Source organism: Cimex lectularius, unplaced genomic scaffold (assembly GCF_000648675.2).
Source record: "Cimex lectularius strain Harlan isolate CLEC.00 unplaced genomic scaffold, Clec_2.1 scaffold140, whole genome shotgun sequence".
Taxonomy (NCBI): Eukaryota; Metazoa; Arthropoda; class Insecta; order Hemiptera; family Cimicidae; genus Cimex; species Cimex lectularius.
Genome location: NW_019392728.1, coordinates 394605 through 420078, shown reverse-complemented (window position 1 = coordinate 420078; position 25474 = coordinate 394605). Strand labels below are relative to the sequence as shown.

General features: G+C 36.9%; 2 protein-coding genes across 5 annotated transcripts in view; one reads left to right on the top strand and one right to left on the bottom strand.

Annotated features, from left to right (window-relative positions):
* The window catches only part of LOC106665220, a 223131-nt gene that overhangs the window by 102976 nt on the left and 94681 nt on the right, over positions 1 to 25474 (top strand). The window contains exon 2 of one of the 2 annotated variants that reach the window (XM_024226756.1): positions 2459 to 2526. The gene's annotated coding sequence lies outside the window, so the exon portion shown is untranslated. Of the gene's footprint in view, positions 1 to 2458; positions 2527 to 7873; positions 8056 to 25474 lie in introns of those variants that run through there. The other variant, XM_024226757.1, reaches the window with a different exon arrangement.
* LOC106665216 (DNA N6-methyl adenine demethylase) overlaps positions 1 to 25474 on the bottom strand; it is a 130308-nt gene that overhangs the window by 100085 nt on the left and 4749 nt on the right. For 2 of the 3 annotated variants that reach the window (XM_024226754.1, XM_014391476.2), the window contains exon 2: positions 20928 to 22080. In XM_024226754.1, coding sequence (XP_024082522.1) covers positions 20928 to 22034 — 1107 coding nt within the window. In that variant the 5' untranslated portion in view covers positions 22035 to 22080. Of the gene's footprint in view, positions 1 to 20927; positions 22081 to 24759; positions 24874 to 25474 lie in introns of those variants that run through there. The other variant, XM_014391475.2, reaches the window with a different exon arrangement.

Below are 25474 nucleotides of genomic sequence, written 5' to 3'. Positions count from 1 at the left end.
AAAAATGTGTACACTCTCTGTCCGCTGTTTTAATTGTAAGTGAGAAATTGCTGGAGTGGACGAACGGGTTTTGCGGGATGGAACGTTTAAGAGAAGTGTAATCCACCAGCTATGCAAAACAAGGTTCCAAGAATCAAGTTCGCCAATTAATGTCAGATAAACGTAACTTCGACTCGGCCGGTGAGCGTCCAAGCACAGGAAAGTGCGGACCTTTGTCGGGACTATAAAGCGTTTCACTTCACCGGTATATTTAAAAGGGACAAACGTGGAAATAATACGACCTCTCACGTTTTTCCTCCACCCCGGAGGAAATTTATCGGCGGAATTTCGTGGGCAATTTCCCGATTCCATCGGACAAAAGCGGGGGCGGAATAACAAAACAAATTAGCGTAGTTAGGCGCCTCGAGAGCAGGAAGTTTATTATTTACAACCGTTCACCGACGGGGCCCGGCCTCGTAAACCCAAACTGTATTATCTCGTTTTCCAACAAAATGTTTAATTAGTGAAAAGACCAGGGGGTTTTACATGCAAATTTTTTGCCAAGTCATGAAACCGAATGTCGGAACTTTTTCTCCGCGCCCGTAAATCCATTTCACCCCTGCGATGCCACCGACAAAACAAGTTTTACGCGTGTGAAAAAATTGTACATCTGCTTTCGCCAACGGTCTTGTGCAACGACTATTGTATCGATCAGCCGATTTAATCTCATCCCCCGAGTCTCATCCTATTCAATACAATTATTTGCTATTATTCAAACTAGCCAAAGCCGAACGAAAAATAACAAAAACATAAAATCTGCCCTTTTACGAACAATAAAAACGAGTAAAAACCTGCATACTCAACACAAATTTAAAACCGAAAATAACAATAAAACGTGATTAATATTACGAAATGGTCAAGCCAAGAAAGTAAATAAATATAGTTAAAAATTTCAATTAATTATTATTTTTAACTGAGAGCTTTTGGCTGAGATGAAAAAGCTAGTGTCACGAGCGAGATTCGAACCAACAAGTATGGATTAATATTGTTAAAAGTTATAATTTTAATTAAAGAATAAATCACACTAGATAAACTAGCAGATGTCAGGTGTTTTCACGCATACTAATTTGCTAACTGTGTTAAGTGGAAAAGGTTTATGACTGGAAACTAGCACGGCCAGGGTTCTGTTAACTATTGTCCCAATGTGCGATTTCAGTAATTATTTTAAGTATAAGTTGTGTTGATAATTTATAATGAAAGCGTTGAGAAAAAAAATCAAAACGGCAGAGACAAACACGTCAGGTTGAAAAAGAAATGATCAAAAGTATAGTCAAAGCAGGATAAAATTACATGAAACTATTTCATCCAATTTTAAAAGAATTTAGCAACTGCTGTTTTACTTATTTTTGGCAAAAAACTCAATGATCGTTATTAATCTTGAACAAAAACACACCAACCTTACTAGAAAGCATGTGACACATTTAACACAATACTACGGTAGCTTACTTAAATAATTGTATGAGCTTCAGTCTACCTTCTTGTTGGGCTTACTGTTTTAAATAAAGGATGTTCAGCATTGGTAATCCTAATCTGTTGTGTTTACATTATTTTATATATTAATTACGTCGTTTCCTTGTAGTAGCATGTCTATTGAAACTAATTCAACCTTAATAAAAACTGGCCAAGAAACGGTAGCCTCATTCAGTAGTGAGAATATTCATAAATGTCCAAGTATGAACAACGAGAATGAAAAAGGGGAAAGTCCACTTACAGTATAAAATAAATAATGAAATAAACTCCCTTGGATGTAGAAGGCTTGGCAAAACAATTCCCTACAAAAGGATGAAACAGAACGACCGTAACAATTAGGCTTAATTAAGTTTACCAATTATTCCGTACATTTTCGTAATTATCAACGTGCCGAATCGAGGGACGGACATTTCAAGCATTTGCGAACAAGAAGTTCACTTTAAGCACGTATTAGGCTTGGAAAAATATTCCAGACTTGGAAAAACATTTTAACCTACAAAAATTAACCATAAAAAAGTTCTAAGTGGGTTTTAATCCGAGCCAATAAATGAAAATTAACATTATTGGGTAAATTAATTGTATGCTACACTTTTACGAGTACGACCTAAATTTAACAAATTGGCAATCGTCTATTGGACATTGCCTTCCCTAATCCATGTTGTCCACAACCCTCAACACTAGCTCAACATATACAAGGAAATTTTGGCATTGGGAAATTTCTAACTTATAAAAGTATGTTATATCAGCGAATAAATCGTGTTATTCCTAATTGTATCGAGAGAAATTAGGGAAAAAAACATTTAAAACTGTTTTCGCTGTTTTTCTGTCAGGAGGTATTTTGCCGTCTTCATTGGAAATATAACTCCAATAATATAAATATCCACTCCACAGTCCTCAAGAAAAAAAATCTCACGATTTTAAAATCCTTAATATTTTCTTCTGTTTTTAGGGTACCCTGGAATTCTGAAGCATGCTGCAGATCGTGTAAATGTCAACATTGTGGATGGTAACAAACAGGTAAATCATTTATATTTAAACATCTTAGTTCGTTGTATACACGATATAAAAATTGCTAAGGAAGGTTTATGGTGATTTACTTTATGTGAATAATTGTGGAAAAGGTACAAAGACTGAAAGAATAGTGGATATCTCGGTTTGGGTCTAAAAATCCCCCAGGGTTCAAATCGGCAATATGGATTGCGTATTGAAGTCTATTTGTATTTGAAATCTCACGTGTTTCGGCATAGGGAGGGGAAAGGGGATAGTGAGAGTGAAAAAGAGAGAGGATTGCGTAAGCAGACGCAGGAGATCGATATGAGAGGGTGAGGGGTGACTCATCAGCAACCCCCCATTCGCCCTGTGCGTGCTGTAGGACTGGTTAACCTTTCTGTAACACCCTCTCCAACGGAACTCTGCCATTTCCTCGTAGGAGAAGACGCTTCTGAGCGACAATGGAAGCTCGGCGGGATGCATGCAAATTTAACTCGTAACAAATGACATTAGACAAAATATACTATCACAGCACACACTACTGTTGTTTAGGTTTAACGAGGGGGGCGGTTCTTCAGCACAGGTGAAGAACGCATAAATCACACGATAATCCAACCATAGATACCTCAATTCGTTAACAACATGTAAACGGGAGTTTTTTAAAAGTAAGAAAGTATCATAATCCCAATCATTTTAACGTCAGGTCCCAGTTGATACATTTCATCAGTAGTTAGTAAATCTTATAAGTTTGAAATTTTTACTGTCTTTATTACGGCAGCATTGAAGCATTATTACCACTGCCCACACTGTTATTTGTTAATTCAGTATCGCAGATTTTGAAGAGGAGAAATTCAGCTGTCTTAGGAGTTCATAGCTTTCCTTTTGGATTAAAATTGTAAACAAATTTACCAGTTTTCGTGGTCCGCTTGACCAATTAGTATCATTCAATTAAGGTTTTCCTAAACACTCATTTTTCCAATAAGAAAAAATAAAAAATCTGAATTAGCATTTCTGCAATTCTTCATATAAAAAAAACAAAACAAAGAACTTTCGTTTCTCATTTCGACGACACGGTAGGCTAGCAAAAGACCTTTGGCTTTGTTTACAATGTTTCAATTAAGGTTTTTAGTTGAGATAAAAAAAGTCAGTGTCACGAGCGGGATTCGAACCCACGATCTTCGGCTAGATACGCTGCTCTACCACTTGAGCTATCGTGACTTCGATCCACTCGGACACTAACTTCCCATCTCAACCGCACCTTTTGAATTTTCCCTCCTTTTTGCCATTTTTCGAATCCCGCTCGTGTCACGGACTTTTTTATCTCAACTAAAAACCTTAATTAATTGAAAAATATTAATTGGTCAAGCGGACCACGAAAACTAGTGAATTTAATAAGTTAAAATGAAGTATACCTTCACTAAAGCTCTCCGTGGCCATTTCATTTGTCGCCGAGAATTAATTACACGACATTTGAAAAAGATCGAAGTGACGATAGCTCAAGTGGTAGAGCAGCGGCGTATCTAGCCGAAGATCGTGGGTTCGAATCCCGCTCGTGACACTGACTTTTTTTATCTCAACTAAAAACCTTAATTGAAAGATTGTAAACAAAGCAAAGGTCTTTTGCCAGCCTACCGTGTCGTAAAGATGAGAAACGAAAGTTCGTTGTTTTTTATGTTAAGAAGTGCTAATTCAGATTTTTTATAGTTTTCCTATGGGAAAATGAGTGTTAGCGTGTAACCATGTTCGTTAATCCGTTGTTAACATGTTAATCACAAAGAATTACAGTATAAGTCGAGTTGATCTTTCGGGATGGATCGACACTTCGCCCGGAGCGGTTCACTAATCGGGTAAAACGTTAATATCCCGTAGTTAATAGGTTTGCGTTTCCACGCTCTGGCTCGAACGGCTATTCTGCAAAAATGGTGAAAATCGAAATTGAGTTTTATATACGAAATGATAGTCAGCATAACAAAACATTTGCCAAAAATGCTAGTTTCTACTTTTACATTTTATTTATTTTTTTAATCTTAGCACATATTACAAGAACTTCGAAGGCTCTTTTCTGAAGGAGTCGTGTTGTGTGTTCACAGTTTGAGGTCGCCATCGGAATACGTTATACACTTAAATCCTTCTAAGTTGGGATTTGAAAGTTTGCCCACATCTCGCTTTCCCGCTTGCTTGGAGCGAAACTTTATCTACCTCATACAACTCTTTCCCAGAACTAAGAATGAATTTTACCAAGTGTCGGCCCCCCGGCAGGGCTCAGATAGAGTTTGACGGACATTGGTTATCTCTCGCAGGCACGATAACGGCCTAAACAATGAAATGCCAACAAACTTGGCCGGACTACGCCAACGCGCCTCTTTATCGCTTTTCAAAAAAAAAAAAAAAAAAAAAAATGGATAGATGGAGAGATTTACCGTTCATTACGATAAAAAATAGGCGAGATGAAAATATTAAAAAACGAAAATTTCAACTCCTCCCACCAAAAAAAAAAAAAAAAAAAAATGGGGAAGCCGTGATATATTATTTCCTCAAAACAAGAAAAAACTGTCCAGAAATGCTCCATTTCCAGAAGACCTTTACGCAATTATTATCCTAAGAGTTGAAAGTTCTTCTCTAGATTAAATAAAAAGTTCAATGTAAAAAAACATAAAATTTTGACATTTTCCAGCCAGTAGCATACATAAATTAAGTGACCTTATCAAATTGCCAAATGAGTTCATCTTATGACTAACTAGCTACATTAAAATCATGTAATTAATGTTAAAGCGTACATAAACTAGAATCAATAGAGATGCGGCCAAACCGGGGCAATCGAGCGATAATTGAAAGCAAGTCTGAAATTAATTCCAAAATCCTTTCATTCGGCCGTATAAAAGTTTTTATAGGGAGCACTCCCGAAATTTTAACAATTTGCACATTCAAACTTGAGATTTAAACCGACTAAATCATCGATTTTGAAATTATGGGTATTTCAATTTTTACTAGTCTCATCCAGCTTTCGCACTTCTGTGGTAGTTGCAAATTATTTACAAAATATATATTTACAAACAAATATTTTATATATGTATATTTAAGAGATCTATTTTATTAAGAGAATGTATTCGACGATTTATAAAAGTTTAAGACATGGTTTAAACATACATTTGGCACAAAATAAATAAATAAATGTGTAGAGGTTAGTGATCGTTAATCGATAGTTATTCAGATATCGTGAGATGCGGTCGGGTGTGATGTAGGTTTCAGAAAAACATTTTCTTTATCGTGCCAACGTTTCGATCTTTTATTGAGATCATCTTCAGGGCATGGGATTTACAAACAATGTTTACATTTAACAAATACATTTAGGATGTGGAAAAGTGAATTTATACAATGCAAAATATATTTTATATTTGAACAAAGTATTTCTACTCACTCAGTGTTTGTCTTCTGTGCAATTGTGCCATCCTTGCGTGTCGTGTTGAGAGTGCCAGTGAGATTTTGCTGTTTTATGTTTATATATGTTTGGTTTTGAAGGGGTGGGGAAGGAAGTCGGTATATAAAAGACAATTTTGTGTAAGGCGTCGGCGTGCCACTTTGAGTGAGTAGAAATACTTTGAATGAATATAAAAAATATATTTTGCATTGTATAAATTCACTTTTCCACATCCTAAATGTATTTGTTAAATGTAAACATTGTTTGTAAATCCCAGGCCCTGAAGATGATCTCAATAAAAGATCGAAACGTTGGTACGATAAAGAAAATGTTTTTCTGAAACCTACATCACACCCGACCGCATTTCACGATATCTGAATAACTAAATAAATAAACAGGAGTTTTCGATTACTATATCTCTATCGATAGGTTGAAAAATTCCAAGATCTCCGTGGTTGAAAACTTTTATTCAATTTATTAAATTACAGGGACGTTTCGCGCTCCTGGCCAATCATCAGAAACTAAACTTAGAAAAATCTCATGGTATAATTCACATTCTGAAGGCACACCCATCAGTATTTTCTAATTTTTCAAATAAAAGTATTTATAAAAAATTGGAAATTACTGATGTGTGTGCCATCAGATTGTGAATTATACCATGAGATTTCTCTATGTTTAGTTTCTGATGATGGGCCAGGAGCGCGAAACGTCCATGTAATTTACTAAATTGAATAAAATTTTCAACCACGGAGATCTTGGAATTGTTCAACCTATCAATAGAGAAGATATGAACCGTGGAGTTGTTAATATATAAAATAAGATGATTACTGTGTCAATGAATTACAACAGTTTTCTCTGTTGCAATAATTAATATTGGTAAAAGAACGAAATTAAGCTTTTGGGGACAAGAGAAATGGTATAATTAACTAACTCTGATAATGACTTCTGCTATTTTATTTCAGACCAATCAAGGCTGCTTTCTTATGCCTCAAATCTCAATCAAAAACCGTACACTTTTACAATTTTAGTTTGTATTATACGAATACACAATGTTCCGACTCACAATTTGACAATAGCAAGCGCCATTTGGCCAAAACGTCGACAGTCCTTTAAAATCATTCGAAGATCTGTTAGTTTTAACTTTTACAGATCAAAACTTTAAGGAGGTCAAAGTTTTAGTAATAGCCAATAATCCTTTTGCCAAGGCCGGAGAAGGAAATAAGGACGGCAGCTGTAAGAGTCATGTGTTCTATAGGTAGTTAGAGTATAAAAAAAATTTTTCCAATTAACACTATTACGATTCGCATAGAAGATGCCGGGCAGAATTGAATAAGAACTACAAAAATCAACATCTTCCAAATAAATTGTTAATAGGCAGACTTTAAGTTGTCGAAACGATAGTTTTTCCTTTAAATTTTGAATGAACATCTGTACATATAAAATAAGACTTTTTTTTTGTATATTTTGTGTTTATCATTTTTGTCTTAATTTGTTTCTTTATTAAATTTAATAAAAACAATAGAATATGAATAAAGGAAGGAAACCTGTATTTTCTTCTATTACGAAATTCGAATGATTTTCTTTTAGAACATTCCCATTGTCAACAAATCGAAAAGGACTTAACTGTCTAAATATATAATGGAATGAATTTGTAAAGATAAAGATTTTATATTTAATTGAAACAACTATGTAGGACTACATTGTCAAGATCTGTAAATGGTTTCCTTGCCCAATTTTAACCGTGCGACAAAGGAAAAGGAATAATTTTACCCCTTTAAACTCGAGTGAACAGTTTCTTGTCACACGATTTTCTAATTCGTTGATATTATTATAAAGAAAACGGCCTTTGATCAAATTTGGGATTTTCGTTTGATCACCAGCAGTTAAAATAACACATCCTTAAGGCTTAAGATAATTATATAAATTTAAAATATATCTAAAACGATTGACGTGAAAAGATGCATTTTCGTGGCCAAGTCCCTGGGCCAAGGTTGATTGTAGTGGGCGTGTTTGTGTGAGCGAGTCGGGAGTTTGTGTGTATTTCTAGGGCCAGATGTGCATCGCCCAAACACCCGGTCCCGACGTCGCCGGAAGTCGAGGCGCATTTGTTCAGGAAGTACCGCCGGCGGCCTGGGCCCGTACGTATTCGCTTTGTTTTTCATGCCACTTTTCCGACTAGGCATGCTTCAAGACCACGACCAAACAGAACTTGATCTCGGATTTAGACAGATGTTTAATGCTGTCCATATAGTGGATGAATGTACAAAGTAAAGTTGCACCAATGATGAATTTTTTTTTACTTATTCATGGCACCCTTGCAAGGAGGTGAACCTTCCGTTTCTCATCATTCTGCTTGCCTAAGTTCGTTGATATGTCAGGCATAAATCGGTACTTTACCACCAAAACAAAAAGACCTTGCAGACCTGGTGAGAAACGAGCAACCTGTTGGTTTTGTTAGAAAATCAAGTAATATATATTAAAAATGTAGTCTTAAAAAGTAAACAAAGTATTAAACAGCATACAGTTAAAACAAAGCTTTTGCTATAACTGTCATGATTTTCGTTAGGCCTGCCTTAAGTTACTTAGTTTAATATGACGTTGATACACTCAATTTCGCTACTTACTCCCAGAAAAAAAACTTCTGCAGGCTACTTATCTTGAATTATTGTTGAACACTAGTGTATGCTTAGTTAAATAATCCTATTTCTAAACAATTTTTTTCGGATCATTTTAAGCCCAATTTTGAGGAATTTATTTATGTTTAAATTTAAGCTGTAAGTTCTAATATCGAAAGGACAATATAATACAGATACGAAGTAACAATGGATCTCCAATATTATTAGTGATCATTTTCAATTGTAATTACCTAATAAAAAACTGCCAGGGAAGAAGCCAGATAGAGAGAATGATCTATATGATCACAATTTTTTTATAGGTAGATTTTATTTCATGCTAGCTCACTATCACCTTTTTTAAATTTAAATGTGTTACTATACATGATCGTATACTACACATGATTAATTAAACAATTCCGTGTCACGAGCGGGATTCGAACCCACGACCTTCGGCTAGATACGCCCGCTGCTCTACCACAACTTCCCATCTCAACACCACCCTTTGAATTTTCCCTCCTTTTTACCATTTTTCAACTAAACTTAACTAAAAACCTTAATTGGTCAAGCGGACCATGAAAACTAGTGAACTAGCACTAATGTCAGCCCAGCATCGGTAGAACACGTGTTTTGAGGAGCCAGCCATTGCTGGCACTCAATATGTAATGATTGTCAGGGAGGTCCCGAAGTTGAACGGACGTGGCGGCTTGTCATGTGGGAATGAGTGGAGAGGGCTGGAGCAGTATGGTTAGGTTGGTTCGAAAAGTTGGTTTGGAATTTGGGCCAGATCAGTTCGTTGACAAAAAAAATGTTGATGTCTTTGTAAATAGTGAGGTTAGTGATAAAATAAGGTGCTTTGACAATTTGTCTAAGGACTTCCGATTGGAAGACTGGATGCGCTGGAATCAACTATGTCGCTCAGCATAAAACTGTCGACAATACAGATCCAAAACAGCACACAAAATCACAATAGGTATTTAATTTATTTGAAACTATATATTAACCTTTTAAATTATTACTTAAAGTGTCAAAACCATGAGAAAATAAAATTTATAATTGACCTCACCCCTCTTCACTTGTTAATACATACAAAAGTATAAACTTTATCTGCTAAGAACTAGCCTGGCGTGCTGGAAATCCACTAGCTAGTTTGCACCAAATATCCACAATTTCAATTTTAAAAAAATTCTGCTCTGGTTTGGGGGTGTACTGAATTTGTGTCAGGTTGATGCAGTATGGCGAAGCAGAAAGGGATCGTTCTCACGTCTGATCCAAGATCAGCCCCAGACGTTATTTCAGTACCGAGTTTTACTTGTTGGTTTAACGAACGTAAACCCGTAAAAGAGATGAACCTAATAATAAGACAAGGTTTTTTCAGTAGAGAACATGATCGGAATTTAATTTAGAAAGAGAAAGCGACTGATTTTGTGCAATTGTGAGGATATAAAAAACAAAAAAAAACAATCAATTTAACACTATTGTCTAGTTGGTCCATTATACAAATACCGACGAAAGTTGAAAAATTCACAAAAACAAATTTCAAAAAGAAAATCCAAGAGACAAAATTTACAATCGTAAGCATGAATGCAAAGTTACATCTGACATGTCAATCAAGATTTTCATGTATTGGAAAATAATTAGTTGATCAATTCTCCTCCTATTGATTGCATTGACTTTTAGCCGTATTTGATACAGGATTCAACAAATATAAATTTCTTTTTGAAAGAAAAAAACTCATCAGTGTTAAAATATCCCTCCACCTCCGATCGTTCTGTTCCAAAGAGTGTAAAGAGAGGGGAACCGTTTTCCTTTCGCTGTTTAACTTGAAAGGGATGATAAAAGCGGACTAATGATGATGGTGACCTTTTTCATAAATTTTTAAACAGTATGCTTGAGACGATTAAAAAGAGAGAGCCTTTTCTACAAGTAAATGAGAAATGTTGTGCTCAAAATCCTCCATTTAGAATATACATTCTCATTTACTCTTTACTTTTTATTCTCATTCGGTTTTTAGTTCCAACTCGTTTAAAGTTTTCTTTACGATAACTGAAACTACCGTTAATAATGAATATCTGATAATTTAAAATTTTAAGCCAATGTACGATTTTACGCGAGCATTTAAATGATGCTGTATTCCTTGTTGTCTACTTATAATATTCCCCTAATTCGTCGTGGAATTTGACCATATTTTAATTGTTATTGTTCGACGGTTAGGTTGCGGAGAAGCACATTAGTCCGTGAGCAGGTGTTGGGGTTTCATCTATTTCATTGTAAAATCTATCCACTACTATACTGTAATGCCGAATGTGTCTGCAATGTCCGTCTTGAAACTTTAGATTTTTCCATTCACTAGTTTTCGAGGTCCGCTTGACCAATTATTATCATTCAATTAATTAAGGTTTTTAGTTGAGATAAAAAAGTCAGTACCACGAGCGGGATTCGAACCCACGATCTTCGGCTTGATACGCCGCTACTCTACCACTTGAGGTTTAGTCACGATAGGTCAAGTGGTAGAGTAGCGTCGTATCAAGCCGAAGGTCGTGGGTTCGAATCCCGCTCGTGATACTGACTTTTTATCTCAACTAAAAATCTTTAGATTTTTTTTTGTTCTCTGGTTTCTCTCTTGAATACTGAAATTGTCTTTGCTTTCAAAACTCTCAAGAAAATTTCTCGATGGTTTGTTACCAGTGAGTGATTCCAGTTTTTCTTACTCTCACACCCTTCTAAGATGCCAAATTTTTTCCGCCTACTTTTATGCGTTAGTTTCTATTTTATCTAAGTTCCAAGTTTGTTAAAGCGTTTGCAATACGAACCAGTGATAAAAATAGAAAGTAATAACAGTTCATACAAATTTCAAAACAATTTAAGACGAGCTTTATCATATAAGCAGTTTTTTTTCTTTTTTTCTCCACAAGGTAAGAGAATACGGCCGGCGTTAAGACGTCACTTGGAAATGCACATTGTACAGAATAATCTGTGCGGTGTAGTCATAACGGTAGATATCTTTTCTCTGAAATCGAGGACGTCGAAAAGTGTTAATTTTGTAAACAACCCGTTGTGTCACAAGACGGTAAACGACAGCTTGCAGTTGACGAATTCCTTGAAAACGCTCACTGCTATCTTGCTTGGTGCTCGTCAAGGGAAAGATTTTATATTAAGTTATAAAAAACTTTTATATTGTGAAATAAGGAAAGCCCCGGAATGAACATGATCTTTCCAGGAGGAAAAATTTTTACTATTTGTAAATCGGCTTCTGATATAAGGGGTTTATTAGAGGAGGCCGCAATTTCCTCGGCGGAATTGAGCGCCCGGCCATTGGGGTTAAGCACATAATGTGCTCTTATTATCGTCGGAAAGCATCTGGGCTGTGGGAGCAAAGAGAATTGGGAACGGAGGCCCGGCCGAGATAGCCCATACCTTTACCTGCTTATTTACCAATTATTATACATAAATCCATATGTAATTTCCTGGAGTGAGTTTGATTTATATCCGGCGTTGTCCGGTGGCGTGATGCCCGGCCGGAACACGCTTCGAGATCTGCAGGGCTAAATTTCAATATGGCTGGACGCCACAAATTCTATAAAAATTGTATAACCATAAACCTCACAACCCCGTACAATATTATTCATTTACTAGTAAGTACATAAACTAAGGGACTCTTCTTCCCCTTTCTTCTTGTACATAAACATTTGTAAAATTTGATACTTTTCCTTATTTACTGATATGTTATCCGGATTCAGCCATCGGCGAGGTTGAGCGAGGCCTTCGATTTTTTCAAAATACAATTTTAACAATTCCTTGTTTGTACATATTTGAGTGTGTGATGTATAAGTTTAAATTAAGAGTGAAACAGCTAAAGATGTATAAAGGAGAATTGTGACAAATGATTATTCAGAAATCATGAGATGCGGTCTGGTGAGATATAACTTTCAACATTTTCTTTAACGTGCCAACGTTTCGATCTTTATTGAGATCATGTTCAGGGCCTGGGATTTACAAACATTGTTTAAATTTACAAATACATGTAGGATGTGGAAAAAAGGAAATTTATACAATGCAAAAAAATATATTTTTTATATTAAATCCAAGTATTTCTACCCACACGAAGTGTTTGTTTTCTGCGTAATTGTGCCATTCTTGCGTGTCGTTTTGAGAGTGCCAGTGAGATATTGATGTTTTATGTTTATATACGTTGGATTTTGAAGGGGTGCGGAAGGAAGTCGGTATATATAAGTATCCTTATACAAAAATGTCTTTTTATATCTCACTGGCACTCTCAATACGACACGCAAGAATGACACTATTACGCAGAAAACAAACACATCCTACATGTATTTGTTAAATGTAAAACAAAACGTTGGCACGATAAAGAAACTGTTTTTCTGAAATCTACATCACACCAGACCGCATCTCACGATGATTTCCGAATAATCATCTACAAACGGTCATCAATCACCACACATTGTGACAAATTATTACCTGAGAGATTAAACTTCAAAAGTTGTGACAAGACCATAAAATAAATAAAATACCAATCCATAAATAAAACATAATACCAGATCAAATTTCAAAAATGCCAGAAAAGAGTTTTCAGGGCAGAATCAAATTGTACCCGTTAACCTTAGCATTCTATTCTTTTGAAAAATTTTTAACCGGTAATGCTAGAAAGATACAGATTAAATTATAAGAAAGGATGTAACAATGACATGTATTTATTTGACGAATGTTAACAAGTTGTATTGGTTTAGCAAAATAATATTTCCTGATTCTTGATTCTTAAAGAATTTAACTGCTATTCTAAAACATGTTAATCGTTTTTCAGAATAACCCTTTGAGAATGTGAAAAAATCGTTTATTGTCACGTGGATCTAAGATATTCGTAGATTAACAGCCTATGATTGTTTTGAGCTTGGTCTTTTCTGATCAGTCGCTGTTGGACTGATCGATACTGATCACTACACTGGGTCTTGCTGGTTTGGAGGAACTACGTTCAGTAATAACCAAAACCAGTAAAAATAAACAAGTAAAATTATCAATGAGGATCAATACCTACAACATGAGTTCACACAATCGCAGATCAAACAATACCTCAATATTCCTGACACAATTTTCACCAATGGACAAAAGGGACTTAACTGAGGAAACCGACCTTAATACAATCCAATTTATTTATTTTATCTTTTGCGCTTTCATGGCATTTTCCCGTTCGATTTAAGCCTAGTAAACAAGACTGTTTTTGGAAGCTTGTTATTTCAAGTTGATTGTTGATAGCTTTTTCACAAAACTCTTTTCTTTTTTTCTCACAAAACTTTTTTTGTTATTGTATATCACGTAGTTTTAAAAGTAGTTTTGTAAGAAGATAATTTTTTTAATTGGTGACCGCATTACACACGTTTGTCACCTCTGACTTCCTCTGAGTATTATTACGGGCCCTGGGGGCGCGTAGGGAGGCTCGTGCGGTTTGGGTCGCCCACGGTAACTATTACGGTTCCACCCCTCGACACCATTGTTTACCGGGGGTCGTAGTGAGTAAAACCGACCTGTTTGGGACTACACTTCAATCCCGAGTGTTTGAAGGGGATTTCCTTTATTAAGTGATTCCCGACCCTTGAACCAATTAGGAGGACTAAATGATCTAATGAGCGGATGATCAGGTGGATCGTGCGTTATCGGGCTGATTTTCTCCGGGCGGGCGGACTTCGTTCGCCTCCTGAGGAAACCGTTTCGTCGAACGTCGACTAAACGGTCGAGTTGACCGTGGCCAATCTCGCACTTTCCCCCATCGGAGGATCGATAATCCGATTTCGGATTCAAGCCTCCCCCCCTGGAAAGCGTGGAGGGGGATGAAACCGACACAGCATCGCACACGCAGAGGCCGGGCGTGGATCGTAAATCGGTTTAGCCGCCGGGTTTTTTTTGCCTTTTCCTACCCGGCATCATCGGGAGTTAAGTTGCAAAAATTATAAATAGATAAGTCGCTATACAGAAGAGAAAAAAAGTGGAATCTGAGCTTCGGGAGAAAACATTGTGACGACTCCTTTTAGCCCAAGGATGACTTTAAATAGACCGAAACGCGGCAGGAAATCGAGTTTCAAACCTGTAATGTCGAAATGGGGTGATTTACCGTCGTAAACGACCTTCGGCCCGTGCAAGGACTTTAAAATTCCTCTTGGATGTTTATTTATATCGACGATTTGCCGTTTATATCATAAAAAAAGCTATATTAACACATAAAAAAACAAGTAGATGTAGATGTCGCAATAAATTGAAAAATAAATAGAACGGGAGTTTAAAAATTAAACAAACTAATCATTTATAAAGACATGTTGCTACGAAAACTTGACGATAAAGATATGACGAACCGGAGACGAATAAAAGTTTCGAGTCAGTTTTTAATATTACTCAGAAGATTTTGTAATAGGTACGCAAAAAAATTCTGCACTTAATTTTATTTGTAATTGTTTACACTGTGAGTATACTTTAACTTTGAAACAGTTAATAGTTCAAAAATGAGAAAAATTAAAAAAAGAATTTTTTAATGGTGGACAAAATAAAAAAATCAAGTGGGCTGAATTTTATGCCTGTCATTGTATATATATTATCGATAAAATATGTCGTGCAATCATAAAAAATTTTACTCTTAATATTTTAAACTGTTTTTCTCTTTGAGTATACTGTAATTATTTACACTGTGTAACAGTTAAAATACGATAAAAATCAAAATTAGAATTTTTTTATGGTTGATAAAAAACCCAAGTGGGCGGAATTTCGAGCTGAAAATATATAAAATCCCTACTTGAGGGGGTTTTGTTTTATTGTTTGTTAATATATTTTATGTTGTGTACAATGAGATATTTGTATAAGTGTATACTTAATGGCTAGAAAAAATAAGTGTGATAAATTGAGTAGTAATTGTTGAAAAGTAGACTCGGAAAAATCCAAAGATTAATCGAACAAAATGATTGAAAATTTGGTTATCAATTTAAAAAAAAATATATATATACATACTAAACTAAAAAACATGTAGTCTGACAGACACATACTGGCTATTTACTATGTACTTTGCAAAGTGCATGCTACTAACGTTTTGATTTAAAAAAAAAAGTCATCGAGCTATTTTTATTAAGATAATTTAGACCAAAAATAACGTTCCTAACCCCGCAAAACTTTAGAATATTTCACGATATCTTTCAAATCAGTCCCGCGGTGATTTGACCGTACATAAATACGATAATTTGAATATAAACGATGATTAAAAACAATAAAAGCCTAAGTGATAGTGAAATCAAAACGTTAGACAAAAGAAATAGGATAGATTAGTAATGATGGAGGGTTATTTGTATAGATAAATAGGCGGATATGACCAATGAATGGAAATAGGGCTGAGAGGCAGTAAGTTAATTCAAGTGCACGCTCTCCGCGAGTCGGCCTCCTCGGCAAGAAGAAAGTGAAAGTGTTAATAAAAGGAAAATCGAGGGAAAGTGTGTAAGAAGAGGTGAAGGGCCTTTGGCCGGGGGCCAGGGGTGCGGATAGCCCTGCTGGGAGGTGGCCAACAACCCTCTAACCAACCCTCCACCCCCTGACGAACGATTAATCCGACATTTTCACCGGGGGCGGCTTTCACCTCCGCTCGCCCTCTCGAGCACGGCGACTTTTCATTTCGACCGTGAATTATCCCTCGGGATTTTTCGCCGATCCCCGAGGCCGAATATATTACCGATCGTCGTCGGCGCCGCCCCCGGAGGCGGATAATAAAACCGGGGCGGTTTCAATATGGGGCCCGACCGGAGGATGGGAAGAGGGATCTCGTCGGTTCAAGAATTCCGATTAAATTTCTAATGCCCCTAATTCCTTGAGAATCGATAAAAATATAAATGTTGACGTTGAAAAGCTCGAGACAATTCTAAGTTGCCGACAGAATAAAAAACGAAGGACTAAATATTTTCTGTATCCCTGAACATCCCGCTGAAACGTTCTCTCCTTGCTTTCAGTACGATATTTATACCCAATTTTCAAAACGTGAAGAAATTGAAAAATGTCATACGAAAAAACCAACGACATTATGCCGACAGGACAAAAAATTCCCCAAAATATCAGTTCAACCGAACAAACATCGCAAGATTTTGATTGGTATTCCTTTTTAAACCAATTTGGTTAAACAAAGAATTTTTCAGATCATTCATTTGATCATCAAAAATTTTAGTTTGGTCGTTTCCGATCATCAGGTCTGCTTGCCTCTATCCTTGCTATTTCTGTCTATCAGACGCAATCATGCATCTCGCCATCTTCATTGGTTTGATTATTTGTTATTTTACCTAGTCCTTTTTATCTTTCATACATCAGTGAACGGTGAAAGGGGTGTCTTTGAAAAATATATACGGCTGCACGGGGAAAAACATAGACCAACCACCGAAAAAGGCGAAAACCCGAAATCTGGCGGAATTAACAGCGAGACTAGGAAGACCAAAATTACGGCTCACAGTAAATGTTCTAAAATAAATTATATATCTTGATATTTCAATGCACCGGAATAGCTGTAAATTTGTAAGAACATTTTTGCCCTGTAGGTTTCAGAAAATCATTTTCTTTATCGTGCCAACGTTTCGATCTTTATTGAGATCATCTTCAGGGCCTAATATTTTTTATATTCAATCAATATGGCAGAAATACTTTAATTGAATATAAAAAATATCTTTTTTCATTGTATAAATTCACTTTTTCCACATCCTACATGTATTTGTTAAATTTAAACAATGTTTATAAATCCCAGGCTCTGAAGATGATCTCAATAAAGGTCGAAACTTTGGCACGATAAAGAAAATGTTTTTCTGAAACCTACATCACACCAGACCGCATCTCACGATTTCCGAATTACCAGTGACAATTATTCAAAATGTGATTGGACTTTAATAAAGTAAAATCTGACCTAGCAATTTCGTCCCACTACGAAATATCAGTTTTTTTAAAAACATAAATTAAATAATATTTCAGTGTTTATTATCCAAAGTATCAAGAATAATCAATAATCATTGAGTATGTTAAGTAATTAAAATTTAATTTTATTGGTTGAGAGCTGGATCTTTTTGGTCATTTTTAACGTTTTGTCCTGGGATGTTTGACATCAGAATTAAACAACACAATTAACAGAATTAGATCACAATTTAATTAATGGGTAAAATTAATTACTCATAATTAATACATACAGATCAACCAAAATGCAATATTATCCCGTTCTGTGCTAAAGGTTAAAGTTGAACTCTGTTTTTCAGGCTAAGTTAATAAAAAATTGATGACCTATGTAGGTAAAACAAAATCTAAGTGTAATGAAATATCATCAACCTAGAAATTTTCTAGTGTGTGGTTTTTCCAGGACAGGATTTATTGTGCAGCTTTGATCGTATCGGAAGTTTCTTTACAATTAAGGAAAACCGTAATAGTCCCCATCGCGACACAAGATCGAAAAGTATCTGTGCGACTCTGAACTGAAAAAGGATCGCCTGGATAATTTATGGGCTCGTTTAATTGAAAGTTCCTCCGTATAAGATGGCATTGCGGCCTCGCCGAGACAGGCCGTGATATACTTGTTAAATCTTAAACTGCTCACAGTTTATCCAGTTAAGATCTATTAAAAAAGTAGAAGCCTCCAAATTTTCGACCCGTCCTCTCCATACCAATATCGTGCCTCGGGCACGTGACAAACGGGGAAAATTTTAAGCAAAGAACTTCTTTTTTTTCGTTTGAAAGCGAGCTAAACTGCTATGAAGGTACGGGGTGGCTATGACTCACGCACTGGGAGTATTGATCAGCAGAAGACAAGCTTTTCATCCCTTCTATTTAGTTACAGACTCCCGCTACCCAAACAACTTTTGACCGGCCAGTTTTCGCGGGAGAGAAAAAATTTGTTTCACGATATCGGACCGACCGTTCAACAGCTCCGGAAGTCCAGTAGTCGTTCTACACAGGAAGCAGATAATGAAGTGACACGTCGTAAAGGAAAAATTAACGATTCACCAACGGGATGTGGGATATGTCCATTAAGTTAAAATGCGTAAAATTTCGTCTTTACTCTTTCAAAATAAAGTATTTAAAAGACGCCTTACAGAACATTTAAAAAAGTGATCGTTTTATCATTACTGATCACTGCTTATTTAAGATTTTGCAGGTCAGATAAGACTGGACATATAGAAGATTCAAGCCTCCTCGGATGAACGCATGAAGCTGATATGCTTGGGATAAAAAAAACCGCGAGAGCAGGCGCAATCAAAGACAATTTTCTAGAGCTTATACGTCAATAGACCACCCAAGTAATCGTACGATTTTTCTCAGTAATAACATCGCGTTATTTATTCAAAAATTATACGATTAGTACTTTGCCCAAAATTCTACGAAAAGTGACCGGGGAATCATAAAATTTATGAAAATTTTCATACTTACCCGTCCTTATTTACTTCATTTTCGATGGGTAAAAGAAACAATGAAATCGTTACAATCTTGTTGTTTTAAGATTGCAATCAAGTTTGCTATTCTCCATTTATTACCGTCTCATTACGTTTATAAAAAGCCATGTCTATTTATAATTTATATACAAACGCGTATAAATGTAGGGCGTTAATGATTCAGTCGGAACTCGGCCATGGTTTGAATATTTGTTGAGATTAAAAGAAAAATGCAAACCAGACAAACTTTGTATAGAAATATTAGTCATCGACTTGAAGAATCCCAGGTTCGATTGGAAATTGGCAAAAAAAATTTCTCCCTATGGGAATATTATCGGTGGTAGTGTTAACGTAGAATTACCTCCCGTGAATTCGCATTTTCCCTGTTTTAGGACCCCATTTTCCGTTAGATTAAGCATAGAACGTTGGTTTCCGCTATGTTCAAGCACTTGGTTGGCAGAAGGGGCTTAGAATATTCTGTATTTGAAAGATCGATAGCACACGTGTGTCAAGCGGCCGTCGAAGTCAGCAATTGCTAAATTTTTACCCGCACAAAAAGTTGAAAAGTTTAATTTTTAATGAATATAATGCATTTAGTATTGGTTTAAAAGAACTATACAATACAATTGAAATATTTCTTTTATAGCGGATGTCAAAATTATGTTGAGAAACCATTTAGCCGTTATGTAGGCAACGTTAAACTTATGTTTGGCTTCTGTTTTTAAATTTATAAAACGACTTTAAAATTTGTTAAAGACAAATAATGGTTCCAGGGCACAATCGCAACACCAGTTCTCTTTTTCCGTAAATATATATTTTTTTAACTAATTCACCTTATAATAAAACGTAAAGTTGAACAATTTACCTACGTAGCCGTATTTTCAGTTTATTGAAAACTAATTTTCTGAAGTCGTCGAAAGATAGGAAGAAAAACTTTTCCCAAAGTTTCATACAGTTATAAAAGTTGTTTGATTAAATTTCCGAATGGTTATTTACGGGCCGAAATCGAAAAGGCTGCTTTCAATATTGGGAATGTGCCAAGCTATTTTTGTTTCATTATGAACGGAGAAATTTACGGTAGAGGGAAATTTAATCAGGAACTTCGACGGTTGCCGCGGAAAAAAGCGAAATGGCGCGGATGCCCGCGTTTTTGCACGGCTATCACGCCGGCCCGTTCGTCGCCGTAAACAACAATCGGACGCGTCAGAAGCCAAGAATAAATATATTAGGTTGCTAAGGGTTAAATTAAATTTCATGATAATTTAATAAATCTTCTAGGCGGGGGCGAACGGAGGGAGTGTGTGATTCATGGAGGACCTCCCCTGGGTAACATTACTGCCTCCTTGTAACATGAATGAAATATCAAAGCTTGTCCACTCTTCCTAACAAACATTATTTATACAAAACATTTATACATAAAATAAAGGGCATGCGAGTAGAAAATCAATACTGTCCAACGGACAAATTGGCCGATACCACAGTCAGAAAAAGGACGAAATGACCAATTTTTGACAATGACCAAACCAAGATTTTTTTTATTTTGCCGCGCCCAAAAAACCGTACATATTTTAATTCTAAACAAAATAATTGAACTTCTAGAAAATTTCTGTCATAAATATACATAATTATGTACGGCCCTTGGTATAACAAATAAAAAATTAAAAATGAAGTGACTACTAACATTAATAAAAAATCTATTTTGTAAAAGCCAAAGAAAGAACCAAAAGCCAATCTTTACTATCTATCGGGGAGGGGGATATTTATACACACGTGGCCGAGTAAATTGAATAATTTAGATTTTGTTACGACTGGATCGAGTTCAGTGAGCGTGGACGTTTACAAGCACATAAAACAAGCTGGTGTGTTCGTGACTGAAATCGATATAAAAAGAGAAAAGAAAAAAGATTGATCACGACTAATACTTTCAACTGGGCATGGAGGTAAATAAAGCAAGGGTTTTACCTTTTTCTCCGTGAGTTTCTCGCATCTCCTCATTTTGCAGATTTGATGGCTCTTGTCGTTCCGACACGGCGCGCAATCACCACAATTGTCTTTTCTCTGGCACCCGATGCACTCACCACACCGTTTACGCTTCTTTTTAACCGGTTTGTCCGACAATTCGTGTATGTCGTCTTCCGACTGCATGTTCGGATTCTGATGGCAGGCGAGCGGGCTTTTGAAACCCGCCGTGCTGGAGATGGCCGCGACCTGTCCGGAGCTCTCTACACTCGAACTACCGACACCGTCACTTTCGTTCGAACTCTCGAGACTGGAAGCACGGATTTTCCTCCTTTCTTTCTTCCTCGAGTCTAGGTACCCTCTCGGAGAGTTGGCGTCCTCCATTTTTAGTTCGTGGTGGTCGTAACCGCCTTGCAGCTGGGTCACGATCAGAGGTTCAGTCTTGACAACGGTCAGCAGAGTAGTCTGCTGCTGGGGTTGGTAGGCGCCTAACTGGTGGTACTGCTGATGAGGGGCCCCTTGAAAGAGGTGGATGTGTCTCTCGTCGAGGAGCTGCTGTTGTATGCTGGGTATCTCCCTCGCTTGGACGGGGGCCGGGACGAGAGGATAACCTCTGGGAGGCACCGTCGAAAGAGTGTGAAAACTGGGAAGACCGGAAGAAGAGCTGTTTGGAGACGGCGGAGCGGGAGTCAGCGTCGTCAGCACCGTCTCCCCGTTCTGCTCCTGCGGAAAGGCCGTAAACTGCGACTGGAAGGACGGGAGTTTGTTGGCGAGAGGCGAGCCGGGAAACTCATGGTCCTTGCTCTCCCACGGCCTGTATTGGGGTTGGGGGATCAGCATGGGGAAACCATCGCCTCGATCCAAGAGTCTTCCGCTCAACCCTTCTCCGTAGTAATCCCACGACGATATGTCCAACAGCCTGCTCGTCTGCAGCGCCTCGCCGTCTGTGTTGGTCATCCTGCCCCCGGCTTCCATCTCGCTCCCGCCGAACGAGGAGAACGGCGGCAGCCCGGATTTGGAATCTTCTGGGACTGTGGACGAAGGGGCTGGCTGCTGGACGAAACCGCCGCCGTAGCCCCCGCCCACGTCCCCTCCTCCGCCTTCGCTCATCAACCGACTCTTTTTCTCTCCATCATTCGACCTCCGCTACTCCTATCTGCGAACAGAAAAAAAAGAAAAAGATCAGTCTCGATGAAAAGTCGTCGTACCCTCCGCCGGGCCGGGCTTTATTTGAACAGTCACAGCTGAAAAGGATGTTACAGGTAGAGCACACAACCAGCCTCGCAGCCGCTACACACTGTAACGCTCATATAGAACAAACCAACACGTCCGTTTTAGAAAAATAGCACGCTCTTAGTTGCTGCTGTAATTGCCGACAAATTCTTTTAATATATTTATACACTACGTGCACAGTGAGATGCTTTCATTTTCACGAACTGTTACCCTTTTTTATATCCGTATTAAAAACGATCAAACGTATGGCATCTTGAACTGCTGAAACCTTTCAAGTGAAGCGAGGCATCATCTAGAAAAGAATGGTTTAGATTTTGCGAAAAGGGGTAGCACCATCTTTTGAAAGAACTATTCATTTCTTTATTTACCGCGAAAGGGGCTGGGAAGTTAAGAATATTACCAAACCAAAACAGTTCTGACTGAATTAAAAGTTTGATTATTTAAAGAAAAAATTGAAAATATGCACCTTCCATATTTGGAACGTCACAACAACTAGCTAATCAGTAAAAATTAGACCTTCGGTGTAAGTATTTATCTGTTTATACTCTGGGGGACTCCATAGCGTAAAACGAATCTAAAAAGTGCACCACCGTCGTCCTGGATACCGGCTTAACAGTATTCAGGGAAGGGGGTTTGAAACAAATAATTAAATTTCGAGTCGAAATATCGACCAACAAGTAAATGATGCTTCACCATGCGTCCGTGATCGCAATGCCAAGTCGGAATTATACTTTTTCCCCCTGCGAGGCCAAAAACGCAGTAAATTTGGATAAAAATCCGACGCAAAGAAATATTTATTATACGAATAGGGAAGCGATTCGGCAATGATGCGTTGATATGTATTAATTGCTTCTTTAACACCAAATTTAATAAAGCCCCCGGGCAAAAGAGGCTGTATCGGATTTCAGACGGTTTTACCTTGCCAGGGCAATCTAAACGTTCGAGGCAATCGCCGATTTAAGCTGATCCCTGAAAAGCCCCGACCTGATCTGAGGAAACATCTCGAAATAAAAAAACCAAGAAGCACGTAAAAAATTGATAGCTTACGGACCTTATTTTTGAGTTAGTTTTTATTTATTTTTCACCTGACGTTCTGAGCGTAGAAATTATAAAATGTAAAGCAAAACTTAAAGGAGTGCAACAAAGTTTCCCGTAAACTTGTTAGTATGTACCAAGGCAGAATTTCTCGCAACTTAAAATTACAGAATCTGTCAAAGTTAAACAGTCTATTCTTAGGTTTAAATGGGATTAAAGGAACTTTAAACAAATTATAATCTTGAGATGGCGTTTTGTCAAACAATCCGATTTGGATGCAATCTCAAACGGATAAAATTAGAGATACTTCTCTATTAAGCCCTTACGTCCTCCTATAGGCTTTGACCTTTACATCGGACAATTTAACAACGTGAGGGAGCGAAAATCGTTAAGCGGGGTTAAAGAGAATTTTCGTAATATGTAATAAACAAATTATTTATCAAATATTTACGATTTCCTGAAAAATAATTTGTTTCGTGTTTATCTTCTTTTCATACACACGAAATGTTGAATTTTTGAATTAAAAAACAAACACTTGGAAGAGATGACTGCTAATTTGCATAAGCTGACTTATTTATATAACTACAAATATAATGCCCATAGCAAGCAGATATTCATCTTAAAAACACTCATTTGGACTTAGTTGTTATTGACATCCTGAAAACTCACGCATAAATCGTTCGTCAATTTGTTCTAAATGTTAATTTAAGGCATGACATCGCGCTCATTTTTACATTAATTTCTTTCTAACAACTATCGATGTTCCTTTGCGTCGAGGGTGGACATCAGCGTCTCTACTGCGCGCATGAAACCAACCATCGATGAACCTATCAAAACTTTTTTTTAAATTATGCAATTTATATTCCTTCTCATTAAAACTTTTCGAAAACATAATTAAACGTAAATAATAATTTTTCGTTATGTCCAAGGATATTTTTGTATGACTTCGTGATATTGCCAAGGTGTGTTTCTACTGTTTAATTTGTAGAATGGAGAAACTTTCTGAAGATTCATTAAATAGATGTATTCTTATTATATATTAAATATGTAATAAATGCAGTTACATTTTTGCCGTGAAACTATTTGAAAAATTTTGAATTTTCCCTCCCGTGCCAATGACTTTTTAATCTCAACTAAAAACCTTAATTAATTATAATATATTAATTGGTCAAGCGGACCACGAAATTAGTGAATTTATTTGAAAATTTTTCATTAACTACGAAAGTACATATATTTATTTCGAAAATCATCATCGTTTTGTAGTGTATGATTGAATTTTAACAGAAACGAAATACGTTGACGGATTTTATTATACAAAGTAACTTGCAATGTGATTGATTATCTAGTGAGGATTGTTTACATAAATTTTTATATTAGAAGTAATTAAACATTACAAATTGATCGGAGATAGTATAGGATAAAAGGGTTGTTTTGACAAGAAAAAGGGAAACAAGCGATTTGTGGTGCGAGGGCGGGGAAAACCGAAGCGTGGTGATCGTGAAAGAAACGATAGCGAAAGTGACCCCCGCGTACCTCAGACCACAGTAAATGAACAAATGGGGCTTACTTGTGCGGGAATGGTGAAAATGATGTGCGGAGTCATGAATCTGGAAAAATGTATTTCGAAGGAGATGGAAAGAAAACAGTCTGGCACACGTCGGGGCACTAAGGAGAATGTAAAGGGGTTTGGTTTGAGTATGGTGTAGGACTGAGCCGTAGAGGGAGGACGACCATTGAGTTCGAGGGGATCGACCAGTGCGCAACCCCTCCGACGGAGAACAACCCCTTTCACTTTCCTACGCTACCCCCGTACGATAAGATAACCTACCCCACATTCACCTCAAATATTAACACCCACACTCACACATTCGCCGACACGCCATCTCACTCCGCTCACGAGGTAAACACAGACACTTCCCCCGACAAACCGCCAGACTAATTAACGCCGGTTAAGATGTATTTATACGCCACGACACGTTTCTACGCACAATTTTTAATACAGTTCCTTCCTTCCAAACCGTCGCCCGCCTAATTTTACAACCCTTAATTCCTTCATTTCCATAAATTACACATCTAACAACTCACAACTGAACTGATGAAGTTGTCTAAATAATTGAAAGTAGAGGATTAATTAATTAAACTTAATAACTCACAGTACGACTCCCGACTGGGTTTTAACCATAGAGTGTAAATTTGCGGTTTTATGTTTCAGCATTGTTTGTTTGTTCATTGAACACACGATCGCTTTTAATTTAATCTCATTGATGTTTTTCAAAGCTTAA